The sequence below is a fragment of the Lissotriton vulgaris genome, chromosome 12, assembly GCF_964263255.1.
Source record: "Lissotriton vulgaris chromosome 12, aLisVul1.2, whole genome shotgun sequence".
NCBI lineage: Eukaryota > Metazoa > Chordata > Amphibia > Caudata > Salamandridae > Lissotriton > Lissotriton vulgaris.
In genome coordinates, this window is record NC_141700.1 from 235,247,063 (window position 1) to 235,272,469 (window position 25,407).

Here is a 25,407-nt window from a genome sequence, read left to right on the forward strand (position 1 = left end):
TAGCCATCAGTGCACGCTTTCACCAGGCACATACACACACCACCAGATATCAGTGCACGCTTTCACCAGGCATACCCACACACCACCAGCCATCAGTGCACCCTTTCACCAGGCACACACACACACACCACCAGCCATCAGTGCACGCTTTCACCAGGCACACACACACACACCACCAGCCATCAGTGCATGCTTTCACCGGGCACAAACACCACCAGCAGTCAGTGCACGCTTTCACCAGGCACAAACACCAGCAGCCGTCAGTGCACGCTTTAAGCAGGTGCACACACCACCAGCCGTCAGTGCGCGCTTTCACCAGGCACACACCACCAGCCATCAGTGCATGCTTCCACCAGGCACACACAGCACCAGCCGGCCAGGCACACACACAGCAACAGCCATCAGTGCATGCTTTCAAAAGGCACACACACACCACCAGCCATCAGTGCACGTTTTCACCAGGCATACACACCACCGGACGTCAGTGCACACTTTCACCGGGCACAGACACCATCAGTCGTCAGGGCACGCTTACACCAGGCACACACCACCAGCTGTCAGTGCATGCTTTCACCAGGCACACACACACACACCGCCAGCCATCAGTGCACGCTTTCACCAGGCACACACACCACCAGCCGTCAGTGCACGCTTTCACCAGGCACACACACCACCAGCCATCAGTGCATGCTTCCACCAGGCACACACACCACCAGCCGGCCAGGCCCACACACACCACCAGCCATCAGTGCACGCTTTCACGAGGCACACACACAACCAGCCATCAGTGCACCATTTATACAGGCACACACACCACCAGCCATCAGTGCACACATCAATTGTTAACGCATCCACAAATAACTATTGTAGCAATCGCAGTATGGCACACTTTACTTTTAAACATATTAATCTAAAGCGCAGCATGCCACCATTCCCTCACACTCAGCACCCTCACACACTCTGCAATGGAACATACACTCCAAATACCACTCAGTGCCACATAATTGCACGCCACATAATTCAACTGCACTCAATGCAACATACATTCCAAATACCACTCAGTGCCACATAATTACACGCCACATAATTACACTGCACTCAATGCAACATACTTTCCAAATACCACTCAGTACCACCTAATTACACGCCACATATGTACACTGCACACAATGCAACATACACTCCAAATACCACTCAGTGCCCCATAATTACACACCACATAATTACACTCTACTGAATGCAACAGACACTCCACACAATACCACTCAGTGCTACATAAATATATGCTGCATAATTACACTGCACTCATGCAACATACACTCCAAACAATACCACTCAGTGCCACATAATTACACGCCACACAATTACACTCTACTGAATACAACATGCACTCCCCACACAATACCACTCTGTGCCACATAATTATATGCTTCATAATTACACTGCGCTCACCGCAACATACACTCTAAATACCACTCAGTGCCACATAATTACACGCCACATAATTACACTGCACTCAATGCAACATACTCTTCAAATACCACTCAATGCCACATAATTTCATTCCACATAATTACACTGCACTCAATGCAATATTCATTCCAAATACCACTCAGTGCCACATAATGACACCCCACATAATTACACTGCACTCAATGCAACATACTTTCCAAATACCACTCAGTACCACCTAATTACACGCCACATATTTACACAGCACTCAATGCAAAATACACTCCAAATAACACTCAGTGCCACATTGTTACACGCCACATAATTACACTGCACTCAATGCAACATACACTCCAAATACCTATCAGTGTCACATAGTTATTTGCAACATAATTACACTCTACACAATGCAACATACACTCCAAATACCACTCAGTACCACATAATTCCAGGCCTCATAATTAGACTCTACTGAATGCAACATACACTCCAAATACCACTCAGTGCCACATAATTACACGCCACATAATTACACTGCACTCAATGCAACAGATACTCCACACAATACCACTCAATGCCACATAATTATATGCTTCATAATTACACTGCGCTCAGCGCAACATACACTCCAAATACCACTCAGTGCCACATAATTACACGCCACATAATTACACTGCACTCAATGCAACATACACTCCAAATAACACTCAGTGCCACATAATTACACAGCACTCAATGCAACATACACTCCAAATACCACTCAGTGCCACATAATTACACGCCACATAATTACACTGCACTCAATGCCACATACACTCCAAATACCACTCAGTGCCACATAATTAAACTCCACATAATTATTCTGCGCTCAATGCAACGTGCATTCCAAATACCACTCAGTGGCACGTAATTACACGCCACATATTTACACTGCACTCAAGGCAACATACACTCCAAATACCAATCAGTGCCACATAATTACACGCCACATAATTACACTGCACTCAATGTCTCATACACTCCAATTACCACTCAGTGCCACATAATGACACAGCACTCAATGCAACATACACTCCAAATACCACTCAGTGCCACATAGTTATATGCAGAAAGTATAGGTGCCTTCAAGGGGATTTGTTTAACAAAATATAATTAAACGTGATTCAAATAACTCTTTAGGACAAGTCAATGGTCCTTTCAAGAATAAGGACCATTGACCTGTCCTAAAGAGTTAGTTGAATCACGTTTAATTATATTTTGTTAAACAAATCCCCTTGAAGGCACCTATAACCTTTTTACTTACTCACCCAAGCCCTCAAGGGTATTTTTGGTTGCTCACTGTTCCTTAATCACATAGTTATTACACACCACATAATTACACTCTACTGAATGCAACACAAACTCCACACAATACCACTCAGTGCCACATAATTACACACCACATAATTACACTCTACTGAATGCAACATACACTCCAAATACCACTCAGTGCCACATAATTACACTGCACACAATTACACTCTACTGAATACAATATACACTCCCCATATTACCACTCAGTGCCATATAATTACATGCCTCATACTTACACTCTACTCAATGCAACATAAATACACTTTATCTATCTGTCTATCTATCTATCACCCTTCTATCTGTCTATCTCTCTATCACCCTCACTCTATCTATCTATCTATCGCCCTCACTCTACCTATCGCCCTCACTCTACCTATCGCCCTCACTCTATCTATCTATCGCCCTCACTCTATCTATCTATCTATCGCACTCACTCTATCTATCGCATCACCACAGCATCACTCAGCACCACCAGAGCATCACTCAGGGGTACCACAACATCACTATGCGCTACCACAGCATCACTGAACGCAACAGCATCACTTGTCGCCACCACAACATCACTCCGCGCCACCACAGCATCAATCTTTGCAACCATTCAACAACTGGTTCAAATATGTTCTCTCAATGTTTCAAGCTTCATTACAAATGTCACAAAAATATGTTAATAGTTCACTTCTGTTCTTGGATTTTCATCACAATAAAATACAATGAACATAATCTTCACAAAAGTTATTTACAAAAGCTATTGCCATTATAAATTACAATAGCTTAAGTATTAATTATTAAAAAAATAAAAGCCATTTTTATTTGTAATATCAATACATCTAAGTCACGTAAATACAACACATATTGCATTACAAATGCTATAGGTGTCCCATTTGCGAAAGTTAAAACTATTGGCATTGTAAATGACAAAGCTATTCAATTCACTATTTTCCAAACCAACACATAAATAAAACTTTGTCATTTACAATACCAATAGCTCAAACTTTCCTAATGCGAGACCTATTGCATTGCAAATGCTTTTTCTTCTATGCAATGGGGCGGGTCAGGGGTTACACACTGTTGTAGTGCCACTGGGCCCATTTTCTTCTCAAAACTCTTTATCTCCTACCACTACACTTTGGGTTCATATACTTGGTCCCCCGAAGGATCGTGCTTCGTGGCGAGAGGGGTCGGACATAGGGGATCCAATCCAGTTATCCAATGAGGAATCCAATTCAGTTAGACAATGAGGACCAGGAATTGGATAACAGATCTACAAACTCGTAATCAGTTTCATACGTTTTTCCAACACGGAAGAGACTTTTAACTAACACATTTTTTATTTTTTGAATGGGGTGGGATCAGAAGTCACACACCAGTTTAAAGCACGTGCAGATTGTAGCAGATGGTTTACCATCACTAAAAAATGTAGTTTGCTTAGGCGTGAACGCAGAGAGCAGAAGAAATATACTCAAATGGCGTTCCATTATGGATGCTACAAAGTGTGTCATGGTGCTGTTTGGGGGGTGTTTATGATGGCTGCACTGCATGTTTAATTGTCACCATGGTAGCAGCAGAGATCATGGATGGTACCCAATTCTCTCCTGGATCCCTTGCATTTAGAATTATTAGGAGACTGTCTTTGCAATTAACATTGTTACCTAGTCTGATCCCATCATGGTGCGGCTGCAGCATTATCCGTGTACGCCTCCCCCCCTCAACGTACAGTTGCTAGGCAGGCATTCTGATCACTCCAGGGCACCCATCTCCCTTTCCTCTATGATCATTTGTTTTATTATGTGCTCAGTAGGGCACCGCATAATGCCTGTACCGCTTACCTGGCTGACTGCACATCACTGTCTTCTTGCAGTTACCAAGTCACTCACTTCACTGCACATATGAGGCTCGCGACAGCATCACCATGTACTGCATCCTCACTTTATGAGCCCCACAAAGCATGGGTAATTTGGAAAAAATCACTGTAAAGAGTTCTTAGCCACATGCCATTGGACAACAACTAGCTTGAAGTTGTTGAACTGGTGTCTTTGATAGGTCCTTGCCTGTACTGCTTAGAATTACAATTATGAAAAGTGTGGGGAAGATTTAATTACAAACAAAGCATGCGCCCTCACCACACATGCAAACACAACAGGTGATGGACCGAATGTGGATCAATGTCACACACTCACCCCAGTCCAAAGATCTGGGCCCAAATCCATCGTTTTTTTGCACTCCACACCACCCTGGGTTAGACAAAGGCGATATGCAAATCAGCTCTGACCCTGTGCCCCATGGGAACAGTCCAGTCCGAACTACAAAAGCCATGTCCTTCCCAGAACGGAATCAAGCATCCGAGGACCGGACCGGTTTCGAGGTAACACCTCTCATCAGCCCGGCTAGCTTGACTCCAGTGGTGTGGAGTGCCTGGGACCCACGTCTGGGCATCCCAGCGCACTTAGGGCGGAATATGCAAACACAACAGGTGATGGACCGAATGTGGATCAATGTCACACACTCACCCAAGTCCAAAGATCTGGGCCCAAATCCATAGTTTTTTTGGACAAAGGCGATATGCAAATCAGCTCTGACCCTGTGCCCCATGGGAACAGTCCAGTCCGAACTACAAAAGCCATGTCCTTCCCAGAACGGAATCAAGCATCCGAGGACCGGACCGGTTTCGAGGTAACACCTCTCATCAGCCCGGCTAGCTTGACTCCAGTGGTGTGGAGTGCCTGGGACCCACGTCTGGGCATCCCCAGTGCACTTAGGGCGGAATATGCAAACACAACAGGTGATGGACCGAATGTGGATCAATGTCACACACTCACCCCAGTCCAAAGATCTGGGCCCAATTCCATCATTTTTTGCACTCCACACCACCCTGGGTTAGACAAAGGCGATATGCAAATCAGCTCTGACCCTGTGCCCCATGGGAACAGTCCAGTCGGAACTACAAAAGCCATGTCCTTCCCAGAACGGAATCAAGCATCCGAGGACCGGACCGGTTTCGAGGTAACACATCTCATCAGCCCGGCTAGCTTGACTCCAGTTGTGTGGAGTGCCTGGGACCCACGTCTGGGCATCCCCAGCGCACTTAGGGCGGAATATGCAAACACAACAGGTGATGGACCGAATGTGGATCAATGTCACAGACTCACCCCAGTCCAAAGATCTGGGCCCAAATCCATCGTGTTGTAGTGCCACTGGGCCCATTTTCTTCTCAAAACTCTTTATCTCCTACCACTACACTTTGGGTTCAAATACTTGGTCCCCCGAAGGATCGTGCTTCGTAGCGAGAGGGGTCGGACATAGGGAATCCAATCCAGTTATCCAATGAGGAATCCAATTCAGTTAGACAATGAGGACCAGGAATTGGATAACAGATCTACAAACTCGTAATCAGTTTCATACGTTTTTCCAACACTGAAGAGACTTTTAACTAACACATTTTTTATTTTTTGAATGGGGTGGGATCAGAAGTCACACACCAGTTTAAAGCACGTGCAGATTTTAGCAGATGGTTTACCATCACTAAAGAATGTAGTTTGCTTAGGCGTGAACGCAGAGAGCAGAAGAAATATACTCAAATGGCGTTCCATTATGGATGCTACAAAGTGTGTCATGGTGCTGTTTGGGGGGTGTTTATGATGGCTGCACTGCTTGTTTAATTGTCACCATGGTAGCAGCAGAGATCATGGATGGTACCCAATTCACTCCTGGATCCCTTGCATTTAGAATTATTAGGAGACTGTCTTTGCAATTAACATTGTTACCTAGTCTGATCCCATCATGGTGCGGCTGCAGTATTATCCGTGTACGCCTTCCCCCTCAACGTACAGTTGCTAGGCAGGCATTCTGATCACTCCAGGGCACCCATCTCCCTTTCCTCTACGATCATTTGTTTTATTATGTGCTCAGTAGGGCACCGCATAATGCCTGTACCGCTTACCTGGCTGACTGCACATCACTGTCTTCTTGCAGTTACCAAGTCACTCACTTCACTGCACATATGAGGCTCGCGACAGCATCACCATGTACTGCCTCCTCACTTTATGAGCCCCACAAAGCGTGGGTAATTTGGAAAAAATCACTGTAAAGAGTTCTTTGCCAGATGCCATTGGACAACAACTAGCTTGAAGTTGTTGAACTGGTGTCTTTGATATATCCATGCCTGTACTGCTTAGAATTACAATTATGAAATGTGTGTGGAAGATTTAATTACAAACAAAGCATGCGCCCTCACCACACATGCGGCATGCCTGTGTGTTTGAGGGAGAGGTAGCTCAGACTCGTTGAACACGCACAACAAGGAGGTGGGAATGGAAATAGAAGACAAACAGATACGGCACAGCCCTTCTTGCTGCCTCTAGCTCTTCTGTCGCTGCAGCCATCTTGAAACGAAAATGTAAAACAGCCTAGACTAAAACAAACCCAGCAGGTGCACCCCATCTGCTATAATTCAAATTATTGCACTCTGGTAAATGTTAGTGTTATTTTCAAAGTGCAAAAAAATCATTTTAAACATAAAAAATAAATGTTTTTAAAAAATATTCTATCAGCTCAGTTTCAATTACAGTTTTAGAAATGTTCAGGGGAAGATTTTATCAACAAAATGGGACTAAACAGTAGTTTTGTTGAGCTCTATGAAGCGAGAAGACATGACAAGATGGCCACCCGCATTACCTGCGGCATTTACCGGTTCCAGCTAGGAAACTACTTTCAGCCCTTCTTTGTGTCTCTGAGGGATTTCTTCTGATACCACTATGACATTGCCAGGCATGACAAGAAAGTACACCTAATACTCAATAAACGGCGAGGCGTGAAACTTAAGATGGTAGCTGGGGTTGCTGGCTGTGAGGGAAGCGGGGAAATATTAATTTGTGTGATGCCCGGCATTGGTGCAGTGTTTGCAGGGGTGAGCATGCAATGGTACCCCCACACTTGGTTTTGAGAGGGGTCATGATATGGTATGTTATGCTATATTTATTTATAGAGCAACCGTCTACACACCATACAACTATGCAAAACACACTAGGATCTATCCAACCGAATAAGCCTAAGAAATCATGGGCTCAGATTTTGAAGGTTCACCAACAAAAACAATCTTGTGCTAATAAAAGAAACAACAGACCTCAGTAGAAACACCACAATGTATGTTGTCGATGGTTTTGCACATAGTTAGCAGGACAGGGAAGCACCAGGCATAATCACGTAAGCACGTAAAGAAACAGACATAATCCAAACAATATTGTAGGGCAGCTAAATGTGGAAGAACACATTTTTTGTTGCTTTTTTCTCCACAGAAAAATCAACCCGCTTCCAAAAAGATAAAAAAAAAAAAACTTATAGAAATAAAACAAGATAAAACCTAGATTCGGGAAGTGTGGCTTCTTAGCATCGACAGAGGCGGAGGGACGGAAACACTTCTCATGGCTCACAAGAAATGTTTTGGGCTCTTGATGCAAACTTCGCAGTCTTACACCTAGTCAAATGAATTTGCTGCGCCTGCAGTATGCTTTGGCAGCCGAACTATTGCGAATTTTATTAAACAGATTTATTTCAATTTCTCGTTGCAACACTAAGTGCAAGTGATAGGAAAACTGTGAAAATCCACAGAATCATAACTCTCTGTGCGTGGAAGTACACAGCACCACTCAAACTAACTATACATTGGCCAGCGGCAGTGCAGCAATAATTGATCTAGATTTCTGGTAAGACATTTTTTGTTTCTATAATAACTTTGGCGCCGATGATAAATCTGAACGAAACTTCACAAAACAAAAGTTCATCTACTTTGGCTCCTTCATGGAAAGTTTCACGCTGATCTGTCAAGCAAGGGCCAAGAAAAAGGGAGGAGGGTTCCAAAAGTGTGTTTTACCATTTTGAATCTCATAGGAAAGTTTACTCTGTGATACAGAAAAGCAGAAGGACAGAATTTCACTAAAGTTGTCACAAAGTTTGAACTTTACTCAGAAAGTGTGCTTTTTGTGATTTGGTGTAAATCCGTTCAGTCATTCCTTAGAAATTAGTATTTAAAGAGAAGTTTGGTTGGGCATGAAGGGGTTATCCCTAAGAAAAAGTTAGAGATTTCCGGCTGTTTGATAACAGAGGAGTACTGCTGTCCTCCTGCGGTACTCTTACAGTACCAAGCCATTACAAAATTGCCGCTTATGACTGACCATAGGAGTTTTTCTCCTGTAGGTCATTGTGGTGCTGCAATATTGGACGGATCTCATTGGCTGGCCGCAACATCTGAGAAAATGTTGCATCCACCATCACAGTACTCAGGAACTTGGTCCCTGTGTATTGAAAATAAAAAGGAAAGGGCCCATAAAGGATCAAAGTGAGTACATTCTGACCCCTGGGCCCTTTAGGGGGAGCCATGTGCGGGGGGGGGGGCGGGGCAAGGGGCCCCTGCCTTAGATCAATAAAAAAAAAAAAGCATTTTAGTTGCAAAAACCGCAGTTCCAGCCATTGGAACTAGGGAGACACAGCAAAGTTACAGTATGGTACTACAGTACCAACGCAGTACCAGTATATAAAAAAAACCTTTAAAAATAGACTATATATTACATACATATGGGTATAATATAACAGATGAGCAATATGCTTGTCCAATTAAACACTCATGCCATTTCACCCTTGGTTTATGTAATTTGGTCTCATGTCCAACCCTACACAGTTCCACGTAAATCACCCCATGATGAGAAGTTCACTCTGTAAGAAATTGGGACCAGTACACCAAAAACGTACTACATCTGCAACAGTTACAGTAGTTAATGTTACAAACTGGTGGAGATGTATTACTTTTTGCCATTCACAGATATTGAAAGTAGCATAACTAGAAGCCTGCGCCCGATGGATGTTTCCAGGTGCCCATTTTAAAAGCAGCCTTTTCTCCATTGTGGAATTGTACAGTACAATTCCCCTTTGTGGAAAGGGAGCCCCACTGTGCAATTTCACATTTTCTTCCTTTTCTGTTTTTTTTTGCCTGCAAGGAAAAACAATTCCCACTGTGGAAAAACCCATTCCCTTCTACAAACACGAAGTCTGAGGGTATTCCATTTCCATTCTCACAAGGGAAAGAGAATTACACCAGCATTTACTGGATTTGATATTCAATCATTTCCAGGTGGGGTGGAAGGGTTGGAGATAAGTTTGTGAATGCACACAAATGACATTGTGGGCTTTCACACACTCACTTGGCAAACCACATCTTGATCCTCCTGTTATACCCTCCTTGAGTGGGGTGGGACGTGCTCCGACATAATTTGTACACAGTTGTGGCCTACAATTATCACAGTAGCAAATGCTTTAGCGGGTATCTGCCAGGGGTATATACTGCAATTTGTTGCCTTAAATATTGGATTATAACTTAAATTGTTCTTCTGAATCAGGCACATCCTCTCTAAAGTTCTTTGCTTTCCCTTGGAGCTATGTCTGCACTATATCAAATAAGTAAAAAAAGTTTACAAAATACCAAAAGGCCTTGCAGCCAGGAGGGGCACCAGCTGCTTGCCTTAAGAAATGGGTGAAGGTAAACAGATGTATATTCAAGTTTTTATTACTATCCTTACCAGTTCAACATTTGTTGACGAACTTAAGCATTCCAAGAAGAACTGCTGCACCCTCGAGAAAGCCTGGTGCCACGACCAGACCACAAACAACATGACCGCCCTCAAGCACGCCACCCGCAAGCACCACCAGCTGATCCGCACCACCAAGAAGACAGCATTCAAAGAACGACTGGACAACAACGCCCATGACAGCAAGGAACTCTTCAGCATCGTCAAAGAGCTCTCCAACCCCAGCGCCGGAAAAAAACAACATCACCACCTCACAAGACCTCTGCGACTCTCTCGCCTCGTTCTTCCACCGCAAGATCACCGACATACACAACAGCTTCGGCGCACCAACCACGCACCCACCCGTCACCAACACCCCCTACCACCACCCTCTGCAACTGGACCCCGGTCAGCACCGAAGACACCACCCGCACGATGAACACCATCCACTCCGGATCACCAACCGACCCGTGCCCCCACCACGTCTTCAACAAGGCCGACTCCATCATCGCACCCCATCTGCGGGACATCATCAACACCTCCTTCCACACCGCCACCTTCCCGGAGAGCTGGAAGCACGCTGAGCTCAGCGCACTCTTGAAGAAACCAACAGCGGACCCCACCGACCTCATGAACTTCCGCCCCATCTCGCTCCTTCCTTTTCCTGCCAAAGTCATCGAGAAGACCGTCAACAACAGACAGCTTGCCGCCTTCCTCGAGAAGAACGGATCCCTCGACCCCTCGCAGTCCGGTTTCCAAGCCAACCACTGCACCGAGACCGCCCTGATCGCAGCCACCGATGACACCAGCTCGACAACGGGGAAACAGCAGCCCTCATCCTTCTGGACCTCTCGGCAGCATTCGACACTGTCTGCCACCGCACCCTAATACAGCGCCTCAGCAACATCGGAATCCAAGAGAAGGCACTGGAGTGGATCATCTCATTCCTCGCTGGAAGAACCCAGAGAGTCTGCCTCCCCCCGTTCAGATCCGAGGCCACCGAAGTCATCTGCGGCGTACCACAAGGATCATCACTCAGCCCAACCCTCTTCAACGTCTACATGAGCTCCCTCGCAGCCATTGCACGACAACACAACCTCAACATTATCTCCTACGCCGACGACACCCAGCTGATCCTCTCCCTCACCAACGACCTCGCCACCGCCAGAACCAGCCTGCAAGAAGGGATGAAAGACGTCGCCGAGTGGATGAAGAACAGCTGCCTGAAACTGAACTCAGACAAGACGGAAGTCCTCATCCTGGGATCATCGCCCAGCGACTGGGACGACTCCTGGTGGCCCCCTGCCCTGGGCTCCACTTCCAAGCCAACGGACCACGCACGCAACCTGGGCTTCATCCTGGACTCCTCCCTCTCAATGACCAGACAAGTCAACGCCGTCTCCTCATCGTGCTTCAACACCCTGCGTATGCTCCGTAAGATCTTCCGTTGGATCCCCACCGAGACCAGGAAGACGGTCACCCAGGCACTTGTCACCAGCCGACTGGACTACGGAAACACCCTCTACGCTGGAACCACAGCCAAACTGCAGAAACGACTCCAACGTATCCAGAACGCCTCCGCACGACTCGTCCTGGACACCCCCCGGCACAGCCACATCTCCGGCCACCTGAGAGACCTGCACTGGCTCCCCGTCAGCAAGAGGATCACGTTCAGGCTCCTCGCCCACGCACACAAGGCTCTCCACGACCTGAGCCCCAAGTACCTCAACAACCGCCTGACCTTCTACACGCCCACCCGCCAGCTACGATCGACCAGCCTCGCCCTCGCCGCCCTACCACGCATCCGCAGAGCCACCGCCGGAGAAAGATCCTTCTCCTACCTGGCAGCCAAGACTTGGAACTCCCTCCCCATCCACCTTCGGCTGACCCAGGACCATCTTTCCTTCAGGAAGCAACTCAAGACCTGGCTATTCGTGCGGTAACGTTTCCCTTCCCCCAGCGCCTTGAGACCCTTCCTGGTGAGTAGCGGGCTATACAAATGTCATGATTGATTGATTAGCAAGATCATGTTTAATTTTTATTGATTTGCATATTCTCTCTATTTAGCTCTTTTAGAAACCAGAAGTAACCTTAGGAAGTGCTTTGCAGGGGTATATAGGTGCATTGCAGAGTTTATTCTGCAAGGCTGGAAGACTTTTAGAATATCTAGAAAATACTAGCTAGGCAGTGCTCTGCAAACCTTATTTTCGCGCTGATCTTAAAATGCAATATTTGAATGGAATTTGGCAAATGTTAAGTAGTTTATGTGATTGCCCAATGTGTCCTTTTGGCACTTTGTAGACTGGTTTCAGTTGTCATCCTGTCATGTTTGTCAGGAATTGTGCACAGTCAAAGATGGAGAAGCACATAGTGAAAATGAAAGCCTCTCAGATGGATTCACATCTTTAAAAGGTTGGAAGGTCACAGATCGGAGTACATATCATAATAGAGTATCTGATGAACTCTTGCCCCAACCTAAGGGCCCATCTGGGGCAAAGGCATTTCATGAAGTGTTCCCCTACAGACCAAATCACTGTGGCACACAGTCGATTGAGCTCGGTTATGTTTAGCACTATCTGCTTTGAGACACATAACCCAGAACTGAAAAATTATATTTTGATATGCATATGTTCAAAAAGTCACTGGAGTGCCAATTTCAAGAAACCCCTCACTTTCATCAGCAGATATTAGAGTCAACATTTGATTGGTTCATCTTCAGTCCTTCCTGGAGGGAAACATCCATTACAACACAGTCATTACAACGACCTACCTTTACAACGCAACTGTTACAACACAACTGCCTTTACATCGCATGCCATTACAATGCATGCCATTACAACACAGGCCATTACAACGCATTATAAGGTAAGTAATAGAGATTTTTATTACTTTTAGGTTGGGTATGGGGTTTGGGGTACATGGGAATACATATTTTTACCCCTACAGTATCCAACACTTTCCCTACTGTTGCACTCACTGGAATGGGAATAGTAATTTTCACCCCTACACTATCCAACACTTAGTAATTTTTATCCCTACATTATCCAACACTAACCCTACTGTTGCCCTAAAAGTATTATGCATTGTAATGATATGTATTGTAATGGAATGCGTTGCAATGGTAGTTATTAAAAAGGCGCTATGATGGCATGCGTTGTAAAATCATGCGATGTAATGGTAGCTGCGATGTAATGATTGTGCTTTAAAAGCATGCGTTGTAGTAGAATGTGTTGTAACGTCATATATTCTTCCTGGACCCTTGCACCCCTCCCACACCCCATCCTTTGGGGTTAGCCAGCTATACCTGTTTTTCTGAGATCCTGATAGGTTCCTTCAGTACAATCCATATGACGCTTTCATTCAGCGGCGGCGTTGTCAAGGATCCCAGGTAGGTCCAGTAATCCAGGCTAGAGGGCAGCAAGCATCTGGGGTTGAAGCCATCAAACTGTGCTTGGGTCCCCTGAAAAACATCACATTTCTTTGCTTCATGAAATCTTGGAAAGCAAATATTAGTCAGCAACCCCTCCCTGGCATATACTTCAGAATGTCAGATAACACCTTCCTTGAGACCTTGTCACACAAAGAGTTGTTACACAAAGACACTCAAACACAATTGAGGGAGTTTTTTCTCAAGGTTTCAATGGAAAGCCATTACTCTTGCTTCGAGTAGGCGTGGTAAACACAGTTAACATTCCCTCCAGAATCCTACTCCAAACTCTACTAAACACACAAGAAATCAAGAGTACACATTTAGCACAACTAACGCAAAAGAAAAAAACCCTTATAATAATCTACTATTTAACTCTTACCTAGGGTTCTTTCAGGGGCGGCTCTAGGCTCATGTGGCCCCACCCGGACCCCCCCGGAAGAGGGGGTCCGGGTGGGGCGGAGCGCGAAGGCCAGTGAAGAGGGGGGAGGGGAGGGGGGGAGGGGTGTTTGGAAGTGGAACAAAGCCAGAGGCCACCAAATCCCTGCCAGGGGCCGCCACACAAATATGTATCCATCTTCAGAGGATTATTATATTAAGAATATATATTGGCGTGGTGGCCCCTGGGATTTGGTGGCCCTGTGCAGGTGCACAACTTGCACATGCCTACGGCCGCCCCTGGTTCTTTAGTAGCGTGCTACTCACTGCAAAGCGCTTCAACACCTCGCCAGGGGTAAAAAGCACATTATCAATACAATTTACAATTACAGTACTGCAATGTGTGTAGCTCCTTGATGTAAATTTTAAAATATTCCTGCTGTTCATCACACAACCTTTCTCTTTAGGCATGAACCTTTAAAAGCCTTTATTAACTGCATTTTTGCTTACAATTAATATTTCTTCTGTTTTGTTCGCTCCTTGTCTATTTAAGGGCATGTTGTTTTATTTTTTTACGTAGGGGAGACCTGAGGCCTGCTTTGCAACCGAGCTCTTCCCTATCTGCATCTTCTTCCCCCGACATATGTATACAATGAGGATATTCTGCATAGGCCTCACATATGCACTACTGCTCATAGTTCACATGGTAATTACAGGTTTTATTAAGTGACAACATCTATAGTTTGCAAGTTAGTGCAGTTGGGAAATTGACCAATAGAATAAGCTGTAAACGAAGGCCTTCTGGTCCCACCCACATGGACTGTTTCAATTGTCTAATTTGTAAAAAAAAATAAAATACAAAAAATGTAAATGTAGGATTTTCTCAGGAGCCTGCCGCTGTTGCTCCTGAACGCCATCGCTTCTAGTCTTAGCTCCACCTCATTCCTCTCTCTTCTACTGCTAAACAATTGCTGTCTTTTAATCTCATTTCAGGTTCATTTTCTTCACTACTGTCTGTCTTTGTCACTGTTCTCTCATCTCTCTCTTCTTCATTCTTTTCCCCTTTCTTGTATTTCTCTGTCCTGCTCTGGGTTAAATAAATTTAACACGAAATAAGTACCAGTGCCCAAATATTGAATGTCCGTGCCCAGCACCGGGTCAAATTAAGCACTACTCATTTCACAGCCTGCTGCATAACTAAAGATTCACATAGTTGTCATGCTTTGATGTTACCACTTGCTCATTTATTTATTTTGGTGTTTGTAAACCTGACGGTTGACATTTGCGATAACTTTGTAGGGCGTTTTACAAACATAAAGATAGTGCTGACCAATACATATCAGCCAATGGGAAGCTGGAACTCATCAGAAGGAGGAGACAATCCTCAACCCGCCCTCTTCGATCGTGGGATCCAGAAGAATGGATTCACGCAAAGGACGCTTCAGTGCCTTCCAGTTACCATTTACTTTGCCAGTTGATTTACCTTCATCACTGCTGACAATCAGGTGCATGCTTTCAACACGTTTACTATAAGGAATTAGAACATTGGAATGTTGGGAGCTCCATTGAAAACAATGGAGTGCTCTGGGCTTATAATGGCTAGTATAAGCCTGGAGCTCCAACATTCCAATGTTTCTTTGCTCACAGCTCTGGCTTCGGCTCAGGGCCTTTAACGCTGGAGAGGGCCTTTAATAGCCGGTATAGCCCTCTACGGCGGGCTATAAGGCTATAATATGTCCTTGTGTTACTCATGAGGGACCTATCAAGACTTCTGGTTCAAGAATCACACCTATTCTTTGAAAATGTTTAAACTCTCATTCTGTGGTCAATCATTGAGAAATACTAATGCCTCCATTATTACCTCCCAATATGCTCCTCCTCTCAACAACACACATTCAGATGTTAAGTCTTTCCTCACTGGACTTGTGGTACAAACCATTGGCCATTTTGTTATTTGTCCTTAAAGGGCCGCCGGACAATCCCACCTGCCCGTTCTTCTTTTTAAGTTATCCTCTCACAGATCCCTTTAACATCTAACAAGGGGAGGTTGATTGAATTCCTTTGCAAACATTGCAACAAGCTTAACTCTTTCACTTCCCTACAATTTCCATAGGGCTGGCAAGTGTTCTGTGTCAATCCCATCAGCATGGCTACTGTAACCATTTTCAGGTCATTAACTCTAGTTTCATGTAGTGCAATGTTCAATAGATATCTAATGTTGTGTAGCTTGCCTTTTAAGTTCGAGCCTGCCAGACAGAGCAAGCTGTCTGGTTGCAATGGACTTATTATCAATTTACCAAGATCTTACAGTGAGGTCAAGTCCTGCCCATTGCTTACCAATGGTTGGGTTGGCTTTATTTTCACTCTCCATTGCTTGCTTCTTCTTCAGTGGCTTGTCTTGTCCATATTGGGTTTGTTCCTCCGCTGGAGTATTTCGCCTTTACTTCTGCCCATCTGCTGCTGTCTTGCAGGAAACTAATGTTTTCTTTTTGTTTAAGCACTCCACGAGAATGCAGGTGTTTTCCAGCTGCTTCCCATGTCTGATTCTCTCTTCCCACTCCCGCTCCCTGTTGTTCTCTCTTGGTTGTCTGCTTTTCTCCCCCAGTTCTGCTCTCTCTTGTTTGCTTTGTTTGACTCGCGTGTAGCGCGACATCTTCCTAAGCGCCTTAATCGTGCACCAGACTCGCCAAGTGGAGCGATTGACTCGCGCATTGCGCTCGCTCTGAAAGGCAACTGATCCCGCGCGTTTCCACCGCAGCGAGCGTCGGAGCAGCGGCCCGTGCAACGAAGCCAACCACAGCGCTTAAATGACGTTTGCCCACCCGAACCCCCAAAAACCTTTATTTACCGCCTAAACCATCATCAATACGCCTTATGAGGCCCTCCCACCTGGGAAGATCCATTTGTGCGCCGGACACCGGTCCACCGCGGGTTCCCCGCAGTAACTGCCACGACGCTGAGACCACGTTCTGTTCTTCCGATGGCGAGAGGACAAAGAGGGCGTCGTCTGTGTCTTGTTTTCGTCTGTCTAGCGAGGCAGTAGCATCATTACTCTACCTTTATTTTGAATTTTTTAGTCGCTGTTTAGGTAAAGTCGATGTATAGGTTAGATGGCGTTGTTTGTCTCCCCTGGCCTTTTAAACCCCTCACCAGCTAGGAGCAATTTCTGGTGCCCAAGCAGGACGTACTTCCGAGTTTCCCCCGAGGTGCCTGCTCTATACTCTTCCGGGTCACTTTACTCGGAAAAGCTTTTAACCTGTTCCTGCCCCTTGCTGCCACTAAAGGCTCTACGCCCCCTAGGTGGGGTGGTGCCTGCCATTAGTGCATGTGTTTTCAAGCTGACTCCCTTGTTTTCTTCACTCCCCCTCGCTCCCTGTGTTTCTCTACCCCCTCACTTTTTCTTGTCTGTGTGCTTCTCTCTTCCCCACCTAGTGCGTCCTGTTGTTCTCTCTTGCCCCTGCCCTTCTATGACGCTCTCTCCCTCCTTTGCCCCTCCCCCACACACAGTATGCGGCAGTTCCGCACATGCATACGTCAGTAGAATGGCAGAAGTGCCATTGTGTCTTGTGTTTTTTAATAAATGTATTTTGATGATGCTGAACAGCATTCTGACGGTATATAGCACTGACAAAGGCAATTAGTAAAGTCAACAGGCCAGTGTGGTGAGACCTAAAGGCTTTGCCAATGCTTGTTATTTTCAAGTTTTGTTCATAAACATTTACAATTTTTTTTTTCTTTAAGCAGGGGCTGTCTCTTTTTAATGTCCTGTAGTCTATACTTGGTACTTGATAAAACTGTTATGTAGGGCAAGATGGTGCCACATGTCTGCTATTTTATGTTATTTCTGGCAGCCATCTTTGTGAGACAGAGCGGCCATTTAGTGAGATGTGAATAAGTGAAGCTCAGTCAGGAAGGATTAGGATGTAGGAAAGATGATTGTAATGTCAGAGGTTATAAAATTGGAGAACTGGCTAAGTGCAATCTCAATGAAATACATCTGACAAAAGCTTAAGTTGGAGCTATTTGATCATTAAATAGTTAAATCCATGTTGGTTTTCTGAATGACAAACAAATGTTTGGTAAATTGAGCATTGTAAATTGAGCTTTCACCATGACTAACAAAAGTTTAGTAAACTGAGCTTTTTGCCCAACTAGTAAACATAATATATTTAATTGCAATAGCAATGGCAATGGCAACTACTGTACCATATACCTTTTTGAAGGTCAGACTTTGGAACTTCTCTACTCCTAGAAAGAAAGCCTCACCAATAATGAATGCATTGTTAAAACAGAGAAAAAGTTAAAGCCCTAATTTGAAAAGTGATTAAAGGATTTAATTTGAAAATGATATTGTGACCTATGTGCCTGATTTATGATTCCTTAGATATGCCGCTGATCAAAACGACCTTTAAACTTATCACAGTTTGAGGAAGTGGGATATTAAATTGTTTCTAGGTTTTATGATTCAGTGGAACTAATAGTAATTTCAATCTTTGTTCCACTTAGCTGAAAACAACTTACACCAAACATCTTGAGTGGCATGGAGAAATCTGAATAAAGTCTTAAATTGATTAGAGAAACCTGTCATCTTCCACTCGCAATGAGTATTTTCTACATGAGACTAAAATGAATCCATGTGGTTGTGGAAGGGGTCGCAAGTACTGATGTGTAGATCTTGTAAATGACCAGACTTGGTATCCTGTGCGCCCCTTCAAACTACAAGATGAACGAAGAGTCAAGTGCATATCTTGAGAAACGTATAGACTTCTTACCTCCAAAAAGACTCTGGCCCATGTAAGTGCTTCAGGGTCACATGAGGGACCTGGTCTGGTTTGTAGCACCTGATGGTCCACCCTATTAAATACGCCACTGAGGTCTAGGAAGGATAGTTTTCTTTGGACAGTTGCATAAAGCAGGCTGTATCACTTGAGGACTAGGGCAGTTTCCATTTCAAGTTTATAGGAAGCTGGCTCGCTATATATAGTGCACTAAAAAGAAGTAGACTGTGCAGCGAGTCCAGTGGGTCCCAGATTGGTTTACAGAGGCAAAAGTAGATAATACCAATGTTCTCTTTTGTGGTAGTGTGAGTGAGCAGTTAGGCTTAGCAGGGAGTAGTGCTAAGCATTTGTTGTACTCACAGAGGCAATAAATAAGACACACACTCAAAAATAAATCAGTTTATTTTGGTCTTTAGTTAGTACCATGATGAAAATATAGGAATTAATGTAATATATGTATTTGTTTGCTCTGCTTGTATGGTTTGTTTTACAAATCGAATAAAAGCTTATGAACTGAACTGAACTGAAATCAGAGACCAATTTGTGAAAATAACGAGTATCTTTATATATGTTTAATGCACCAAAATCAGTATGCTGAGGCAAATGCATTAAAAAAATGCAGTAGAAAACCGTTGCAGTACAAAAATGCTTAAACATCGTCAAGTATTTACTGTGATGTTCAATCTAGAATACACAGCAGTAACCTGGTTCACCGTCAAACAATTTAGTATGGGAGCAATGGGGGAAATCAGGTGACAGTTGAACCATCAATGAAAAGACTGTTGCTGTCGCGAGGAGAAATACTTAAGTGATGGTCAATCTAGAATACACAGTGATGGTAAATCTAGAATACACAGAGGTAACCCGTGTCACCATCAAACAATTTAATATTGCATGCAACGGGGGAAATCGGGTGATGGTAAGGACCAAAAATCAAAGACCTTCGCTTCAGGGGTAAAAGCACACAAGCTTTTGCAAGTCGTGTCCATACATGCACTTGGGGTTGGATTTGGTTTCTACTCTTTCAGAGCAGACGTTTTTGGGGTCCCAGGACCTGACTGTCACAGCCAGGTCTCTATTACCTTGCCAAGGGGTGCTGGATGCAGGAACACATGGAAATGCCCATCACTGGGGGCGAGTGTGCCAAACATGCACCTCGGTCGGTCCGTCAATGAACGGCAGTTGTGCCAAGACGGTTTCTGCCACACAGTTGACGCCAACAAACAGGAAATGATAAATCACAGGATTGGGGTCGTTCCCATCATCAGTCGCAGGTGCTATGGATTTCCCTAATGTTGGAGTGAAAACTAAAGGAGTTGGTGGCTGGACCAGCTAACCAATAAACCTTGACTGTGGCAAATGGAGTTGAAAGGTACCTCATAGGCTGGAGTAGTTGGGAGTAAGGTAGGGGCTCAGAACGTCTCTGAGAGCCAGCTACCACTCTTGGAGTGCTCTTGCCACTTTGCTGTAGGTAACCACCTCGACGGTCTCAGCGGCAACCACTTTGCTGCTGCTTTAGACTTCGCCTGCGTCATGCAGGAGACTGGTTCCACCAACCCAAGGGAGGTCCTGGTTCTTTGTAAAAGGCAGGGATCCTTAGTTCTTGGAGTACAGCTGCAGGGCGAGTCGGCTTTGGTGCAGGAGTTAGAGTGAACACACAGGCAGCAAGGGTTGCCACCAGGTCAGTCACACGTCCTCTTCTTCTTGTGGCTCTTCAGTGTCCTCCTTCTTCTTTTTCTTCTGACTGCTGATCAGTGATAAAGTGCATGTGCTTCACCCCAAAACATGGAAACATTGGTGTATACACAATTGACATATTTAGTTTACTTGTAAGTCCCTTGTAAAGTGGTATACCAAATACTCAGGGCCTGTAATTTAAATGCTACTAGTGGGCCTGCAACACTGATTGTGCCACCCACAAAAATGCCCTTTCAAACCTTGCTTAGGCCTGCAATTACAGGGCCTGTGTGTGCAGTACACTGTCACTTTGACTTGGCGTTAAAAACTACTTGCCAAGCTTAAAACTCACCTTTTATTACACGTCACCCCTAAGATAGGCCCCCAGGTAGCCCATTGGGCAGGGCGCTGTGTAATTAAAAGGTAGGACATGTTCTGTTAGATTTTGCATGTCCTGATAGCGACAGACACCCACATTTATTTTTCACTACTGTGAGGCCCACTTCTATCATAGGTTAGCATTGGGAATTCCTTAATACATGTTTAAGCTTTAATTCCTGATTAGAAAGGAATAGTTGCATCATGTTTCATATCTCTGAAATGGCAATGATAAATCCTCTTTACTGGTAAGATTGGATTTAACATTACTGTTTTAGAAATGCCACAAAGTGGACATTTCTCTGCTCTTATGCTCGGTGTGATTTGCAGCATATCTTCAACACACATCTGAGGTGGGTGACAGCAGCTACACTTTGTTCATTCCCTCTAGAAAGAAATAAACACAGGAAGGGTGGGTGTGACAGAGAAAACATCAGCATTCATCTGCATCCCAATAGCTTTTCCTGGGCAGGAAGAGAGGGGGGATCTGACACTTACACCTGAATAAGCAGTTTCCTGCTTTCCACATAAAGGGATGATTACCCTCTACTGATGGTCTGGAGCCAGAGCTGGAAAGAAAGGGGAACCTATGCACTTGAAGGACCTGCTCTGAAGTCATCCCGACTTCAAAGACACAACTCGGAATAAGTTCTGGACCCCTGACCCTACCAAGACAGGACACTTCTGGACCTACAACTGGACTCTGTCAGAAGAACTGCCGTGCTGCAACAAGGACTGACTCTCTGCTGGACTGCTGGCCTGGAAGGCTTGCTTTTCTGCTGTGCTGCCATGCTGATCTCTGACCCTGCTAAGGAGAGCTGAACTCTGCCTTGCAACTGAAGTGATCTCCAGAGGATTGTTGGCTTGCCTCCTGTTGCTTGAGACTCGGGGATATCAAAGTCTCTAACCCTGCTCCTGTGCCTGGTTTACTTCGCCATCTATGCAACGTTTAATTTGCTGCTGTCTTTCAAGCCATTTTTCTTCAGCATAAAGGACAGCTTGTATATATAGATTGTCTGCAATTCTATAGGAACTCATTTTTTCAGGTTTTCCATGGGTTTGAACCCACTTAAAGGTTTTGTCAAACCATGTGTCACTTATATGTTTGAATTATCTGGCTGGCAGGGGTTTGTTCCTACCCTGCTGAGAATCATATGGCTTCACAGTGAAAGGTCTTTTTATGTCCTTTTTGCCCAATTATATCTGGGGTTACATGTTGTGTGTCAACACTAGGTCGAGAAGTGACCAGCTGTGTGGATTGGGCCACAGACTGGCTGAAGGCCAAGGCTTTCATCTTTCCAACAAGGTCTGTCACATGTTTTATGTCGGGTTTTACACACCCACGTGTTGATGTCACCTTTAATCAAGATTTAGTCGGCTTTGTTCTGCAGGGAAATGACCAGCATGTGCCTTTTATATGCTATCTCTCGCAGCAACAGGACATAGCAGGCTATGCAACACAGCACTGGCGCTGAAGTAGGAGACTCCTAAAAGTTCACAAAGATCAGAAAAGGAAACCTCGGAGTTAAAATAATGAGGCGAGGGCTTCTCCGGGATTTACATTTGTACACGTCAGCCGGATTTCATGGAATGCTGGGTTCCAGAAGCCTCAAGGTGTGTAAGTTCAAAGTCCCACGAGGGCAGAGGGCCTCTGAATCAGTGTTCACATTTTAGCCCCGCTGCTGCACCCTAAAACACACACGCTTTCTTTATTTTATCATGGGAAAGCTTGTTTTCTTTGTTCCCCCGATATGCAAGGTATGTTAACCATTGCATTCTAAGGTCAACTTTTGATACAATCTAAGCCTGCTCAAAATCTCTTGACAGCTCTAATATCTGGGCCACGAATGATTAAACTCTTTCTTTGCACTGTATGTTGTGCTGCTTATCCACACCATAATGACTAAGTCTTACACGAGCACAGCATGGTAACAGAATGGAATGCTGCATTTGTACCAGCAGTGCGTCTGGGAGGGAGGGAGGGTCGAATGGGCGCTCCCCCAAGTTTGTACTAATTTTATGGTGCATCTAGGGCATAGCACAGCCCAATTCCGCACGCATCGAGTAAAGTTTGCTAAATAATGGAGTGTTAAAATTGGGCCAAATACGGTGTGCATGCCACCTCTTTCATTGATTAGCATTTGCACCATGAGACACACTTTGTTTTTTTTAAAATGTATTTTATGTTTTGTATGCAGTCAACACCGTGAGACATTGGGACACTTTGCTGGAAAAAATTAATAGTAATAGGAATATCATAAACATAAATGTATTGCATAATATTTACATTTTACATGTATTGTATAATACTCATAATATCTGTATTGTACAACACAGGTATAAAAGTTATATTGTATGATACTTATTGGCGTGTATAAATAATATCGAATATCTGCTGGGGTGAGGTAGGCTCAGGGTCCCACCAAGCCTCTCTACGTTGCTTTAATTTTATCACAGCCTACGGACGCCCATCACACTGATCTATACTTCCATTCAGAACCGGTTCAAGGGTAAGGCAATGCTAAGCAGTATCAGTGAGTGCCAGCTGGGAAAGGGATGTTGGGCATGTTTATGTTCTATGTATTTACCAATTATACCGTTTTGGGCAAAAGGGTTAGGAAATGGTGAGAGCGGCATTTGATCGGCTCTTCCGCGGGGGCAGCTCCTGCGTAATGGCAGAGGAGTATCGCCCCACTCGTTAGAGTCGGCCACAGAAAAATAAGATGACAATGAAACAATATAATTTTATTTTTCTGTGACTGGCTCTGGCATGCGTGCAGGGTGGGGGATGGCCATGGCAGGCAAGTAAGTGTGCATGTAAGTTGGGCCGACCGTTCTAAGCTGGCCAAACAGACATGCGCACTTCGATTTCTCCAACCCAGCTGTGCTGGGTTAGAGAACAGCCACAGCTTACAAGGGCAGTGTCTGAGTGGCAGAGCAGGCCACTCAGACCAATCCTGGTGCTGCTGTCATAGCATGAGAGCAGTGCCTTTGGCTGGGTATCCTGTACCTTCCCAGGGGCTGCTGGGAGAACACAGAGGCTACTGTAAACGTTGGAAGCAGCATCGAAAGGTAAGTTTAAATAATTATTATTTTCACGTCCGTTCCCCGTCCTTCCCCCCGTTCCCCCATCTTCGTGTTGGCGCAGCTGCCACTGCCCTTCCGCCGACTGTGTTTCTGCAGCTATATTTAATTTAAGTTATTCGGAGCATTTATAAAGCATAGACCTGGAGAATGGAGAGCACTGCATAGTCATTAAAGCATATTCTGGAATGTAGAGAGGGACGATGCAGCTCTTTCAAGGTAGGGAAATATGCTCCTGGAGCCTGCAAGTGATAAATAATTGAGCTACTGCATCAAAAACAGCTTTAATTGGTGTCCATGAGGAGTCAGGATGACCAGTAAGTACGATATTAACTCTATCGTTGTGTGCCAATATGAGAGTCTGGTCTGTGGACCAGACGTTCATGGCTGGGAGGAAATTATTCATTTTCTACAATAGAGTACGCGGGAACCTAGCTGGTTTATTTTATTTCTTTCTTGATTTGATTCTTGATAAAGGTGGCAGTCTCTTAGATGTGGCACATGGGAAACGACCTTTCACAGCTGTTACCAGTTGCAGCTGAACCTAGGTTTGTAGTGATGGAAAACTATTTGCATGTGCCTGCTTAATTGGTGAAAGCGAACTCAGCCAATGCCCAGTAGGGCACTCTCCACCGGCATAGGTTCCGGAGAGACCGCTGGTAGGTGGGCATCACAATTCAACGTCCATGGTATCCTGTAGGGGAAGGTTGGATGCACATGGAAGGAGTGGTTCAAGAATGTGTAGTGTCCCTACCAGCCCCTGTGATTTACACAGAGCTCAAAATCTGCCTACTCTCCTCAGAGCTGTACTTACTCACTAAAAAGCAAATAGATTCTCAAAGCAATCAGACTCACCCATGGCACCATAGCACTGACCCAGCTCATTCATAGATTCAATTCCTGTAAATGATGCTTAAATACTACTTACTTTGAATCTCACCATGTAGAGGGCATCTGTTATTCTGTTCAGGTTGGTGTGTTCGCCTCCTGTCTGCAAGACAACCAATGGGGCATCAGTGGGGGGTGCGATCTAAGTGCCTGTTCTTCATCGTCTCCTAGACCTGCACTCTGAAGCATATATCCCTTATCCCTGACCACTCCTGCATTCCTATTGCCTGTCTACTCTTGTCTTACGCATGAAACAAACTCGGAAATTCTACTCACATCCAAGAAGATTCCAATCACCACCAAGCCATCGGGAGCGCCCGCAGCCTCCGCAAACGTTGAGTATTTCTGGGCGTTCCAGTGAACCAGGTGAAGCTGAGTATGGGATGAAAAAGAGCAGCAACAGGAGGTCAAACACTATAGTATTAAAACATTACATTTA

General features: G+C 44.8%; 1 protein-coding gene across 1 annotated transcript in view; it reads right to left on the reverse strand.

The window, feature by feature from the left end:
* Positions 1-25,407, reverse strand: part of CA7 (carbonic anhydrase 7) — a 171,918-nt gene that overhangs the window by 31,020 nt on the left and 115,491 nt on the right. The window contains exons 4-6 of the mRNA XM_086947731.1: positions 25,245-25,340; positions 25,009-25,071; positions 13,663-13,818 (exon numbers count right to left, since the gene is read on the reverse strand). Coding sequence (XP_086803857.1) covers positions 13,663-13,818; positions 25,009-25,071; positions 25,245-25,340 — 315 coding nt within the window. The remainder of the gene's footprint in view (positions 1-13,662; positions 13,819-25,008; positions 25,072-25,244; positions 25,341-25,407) is intronic.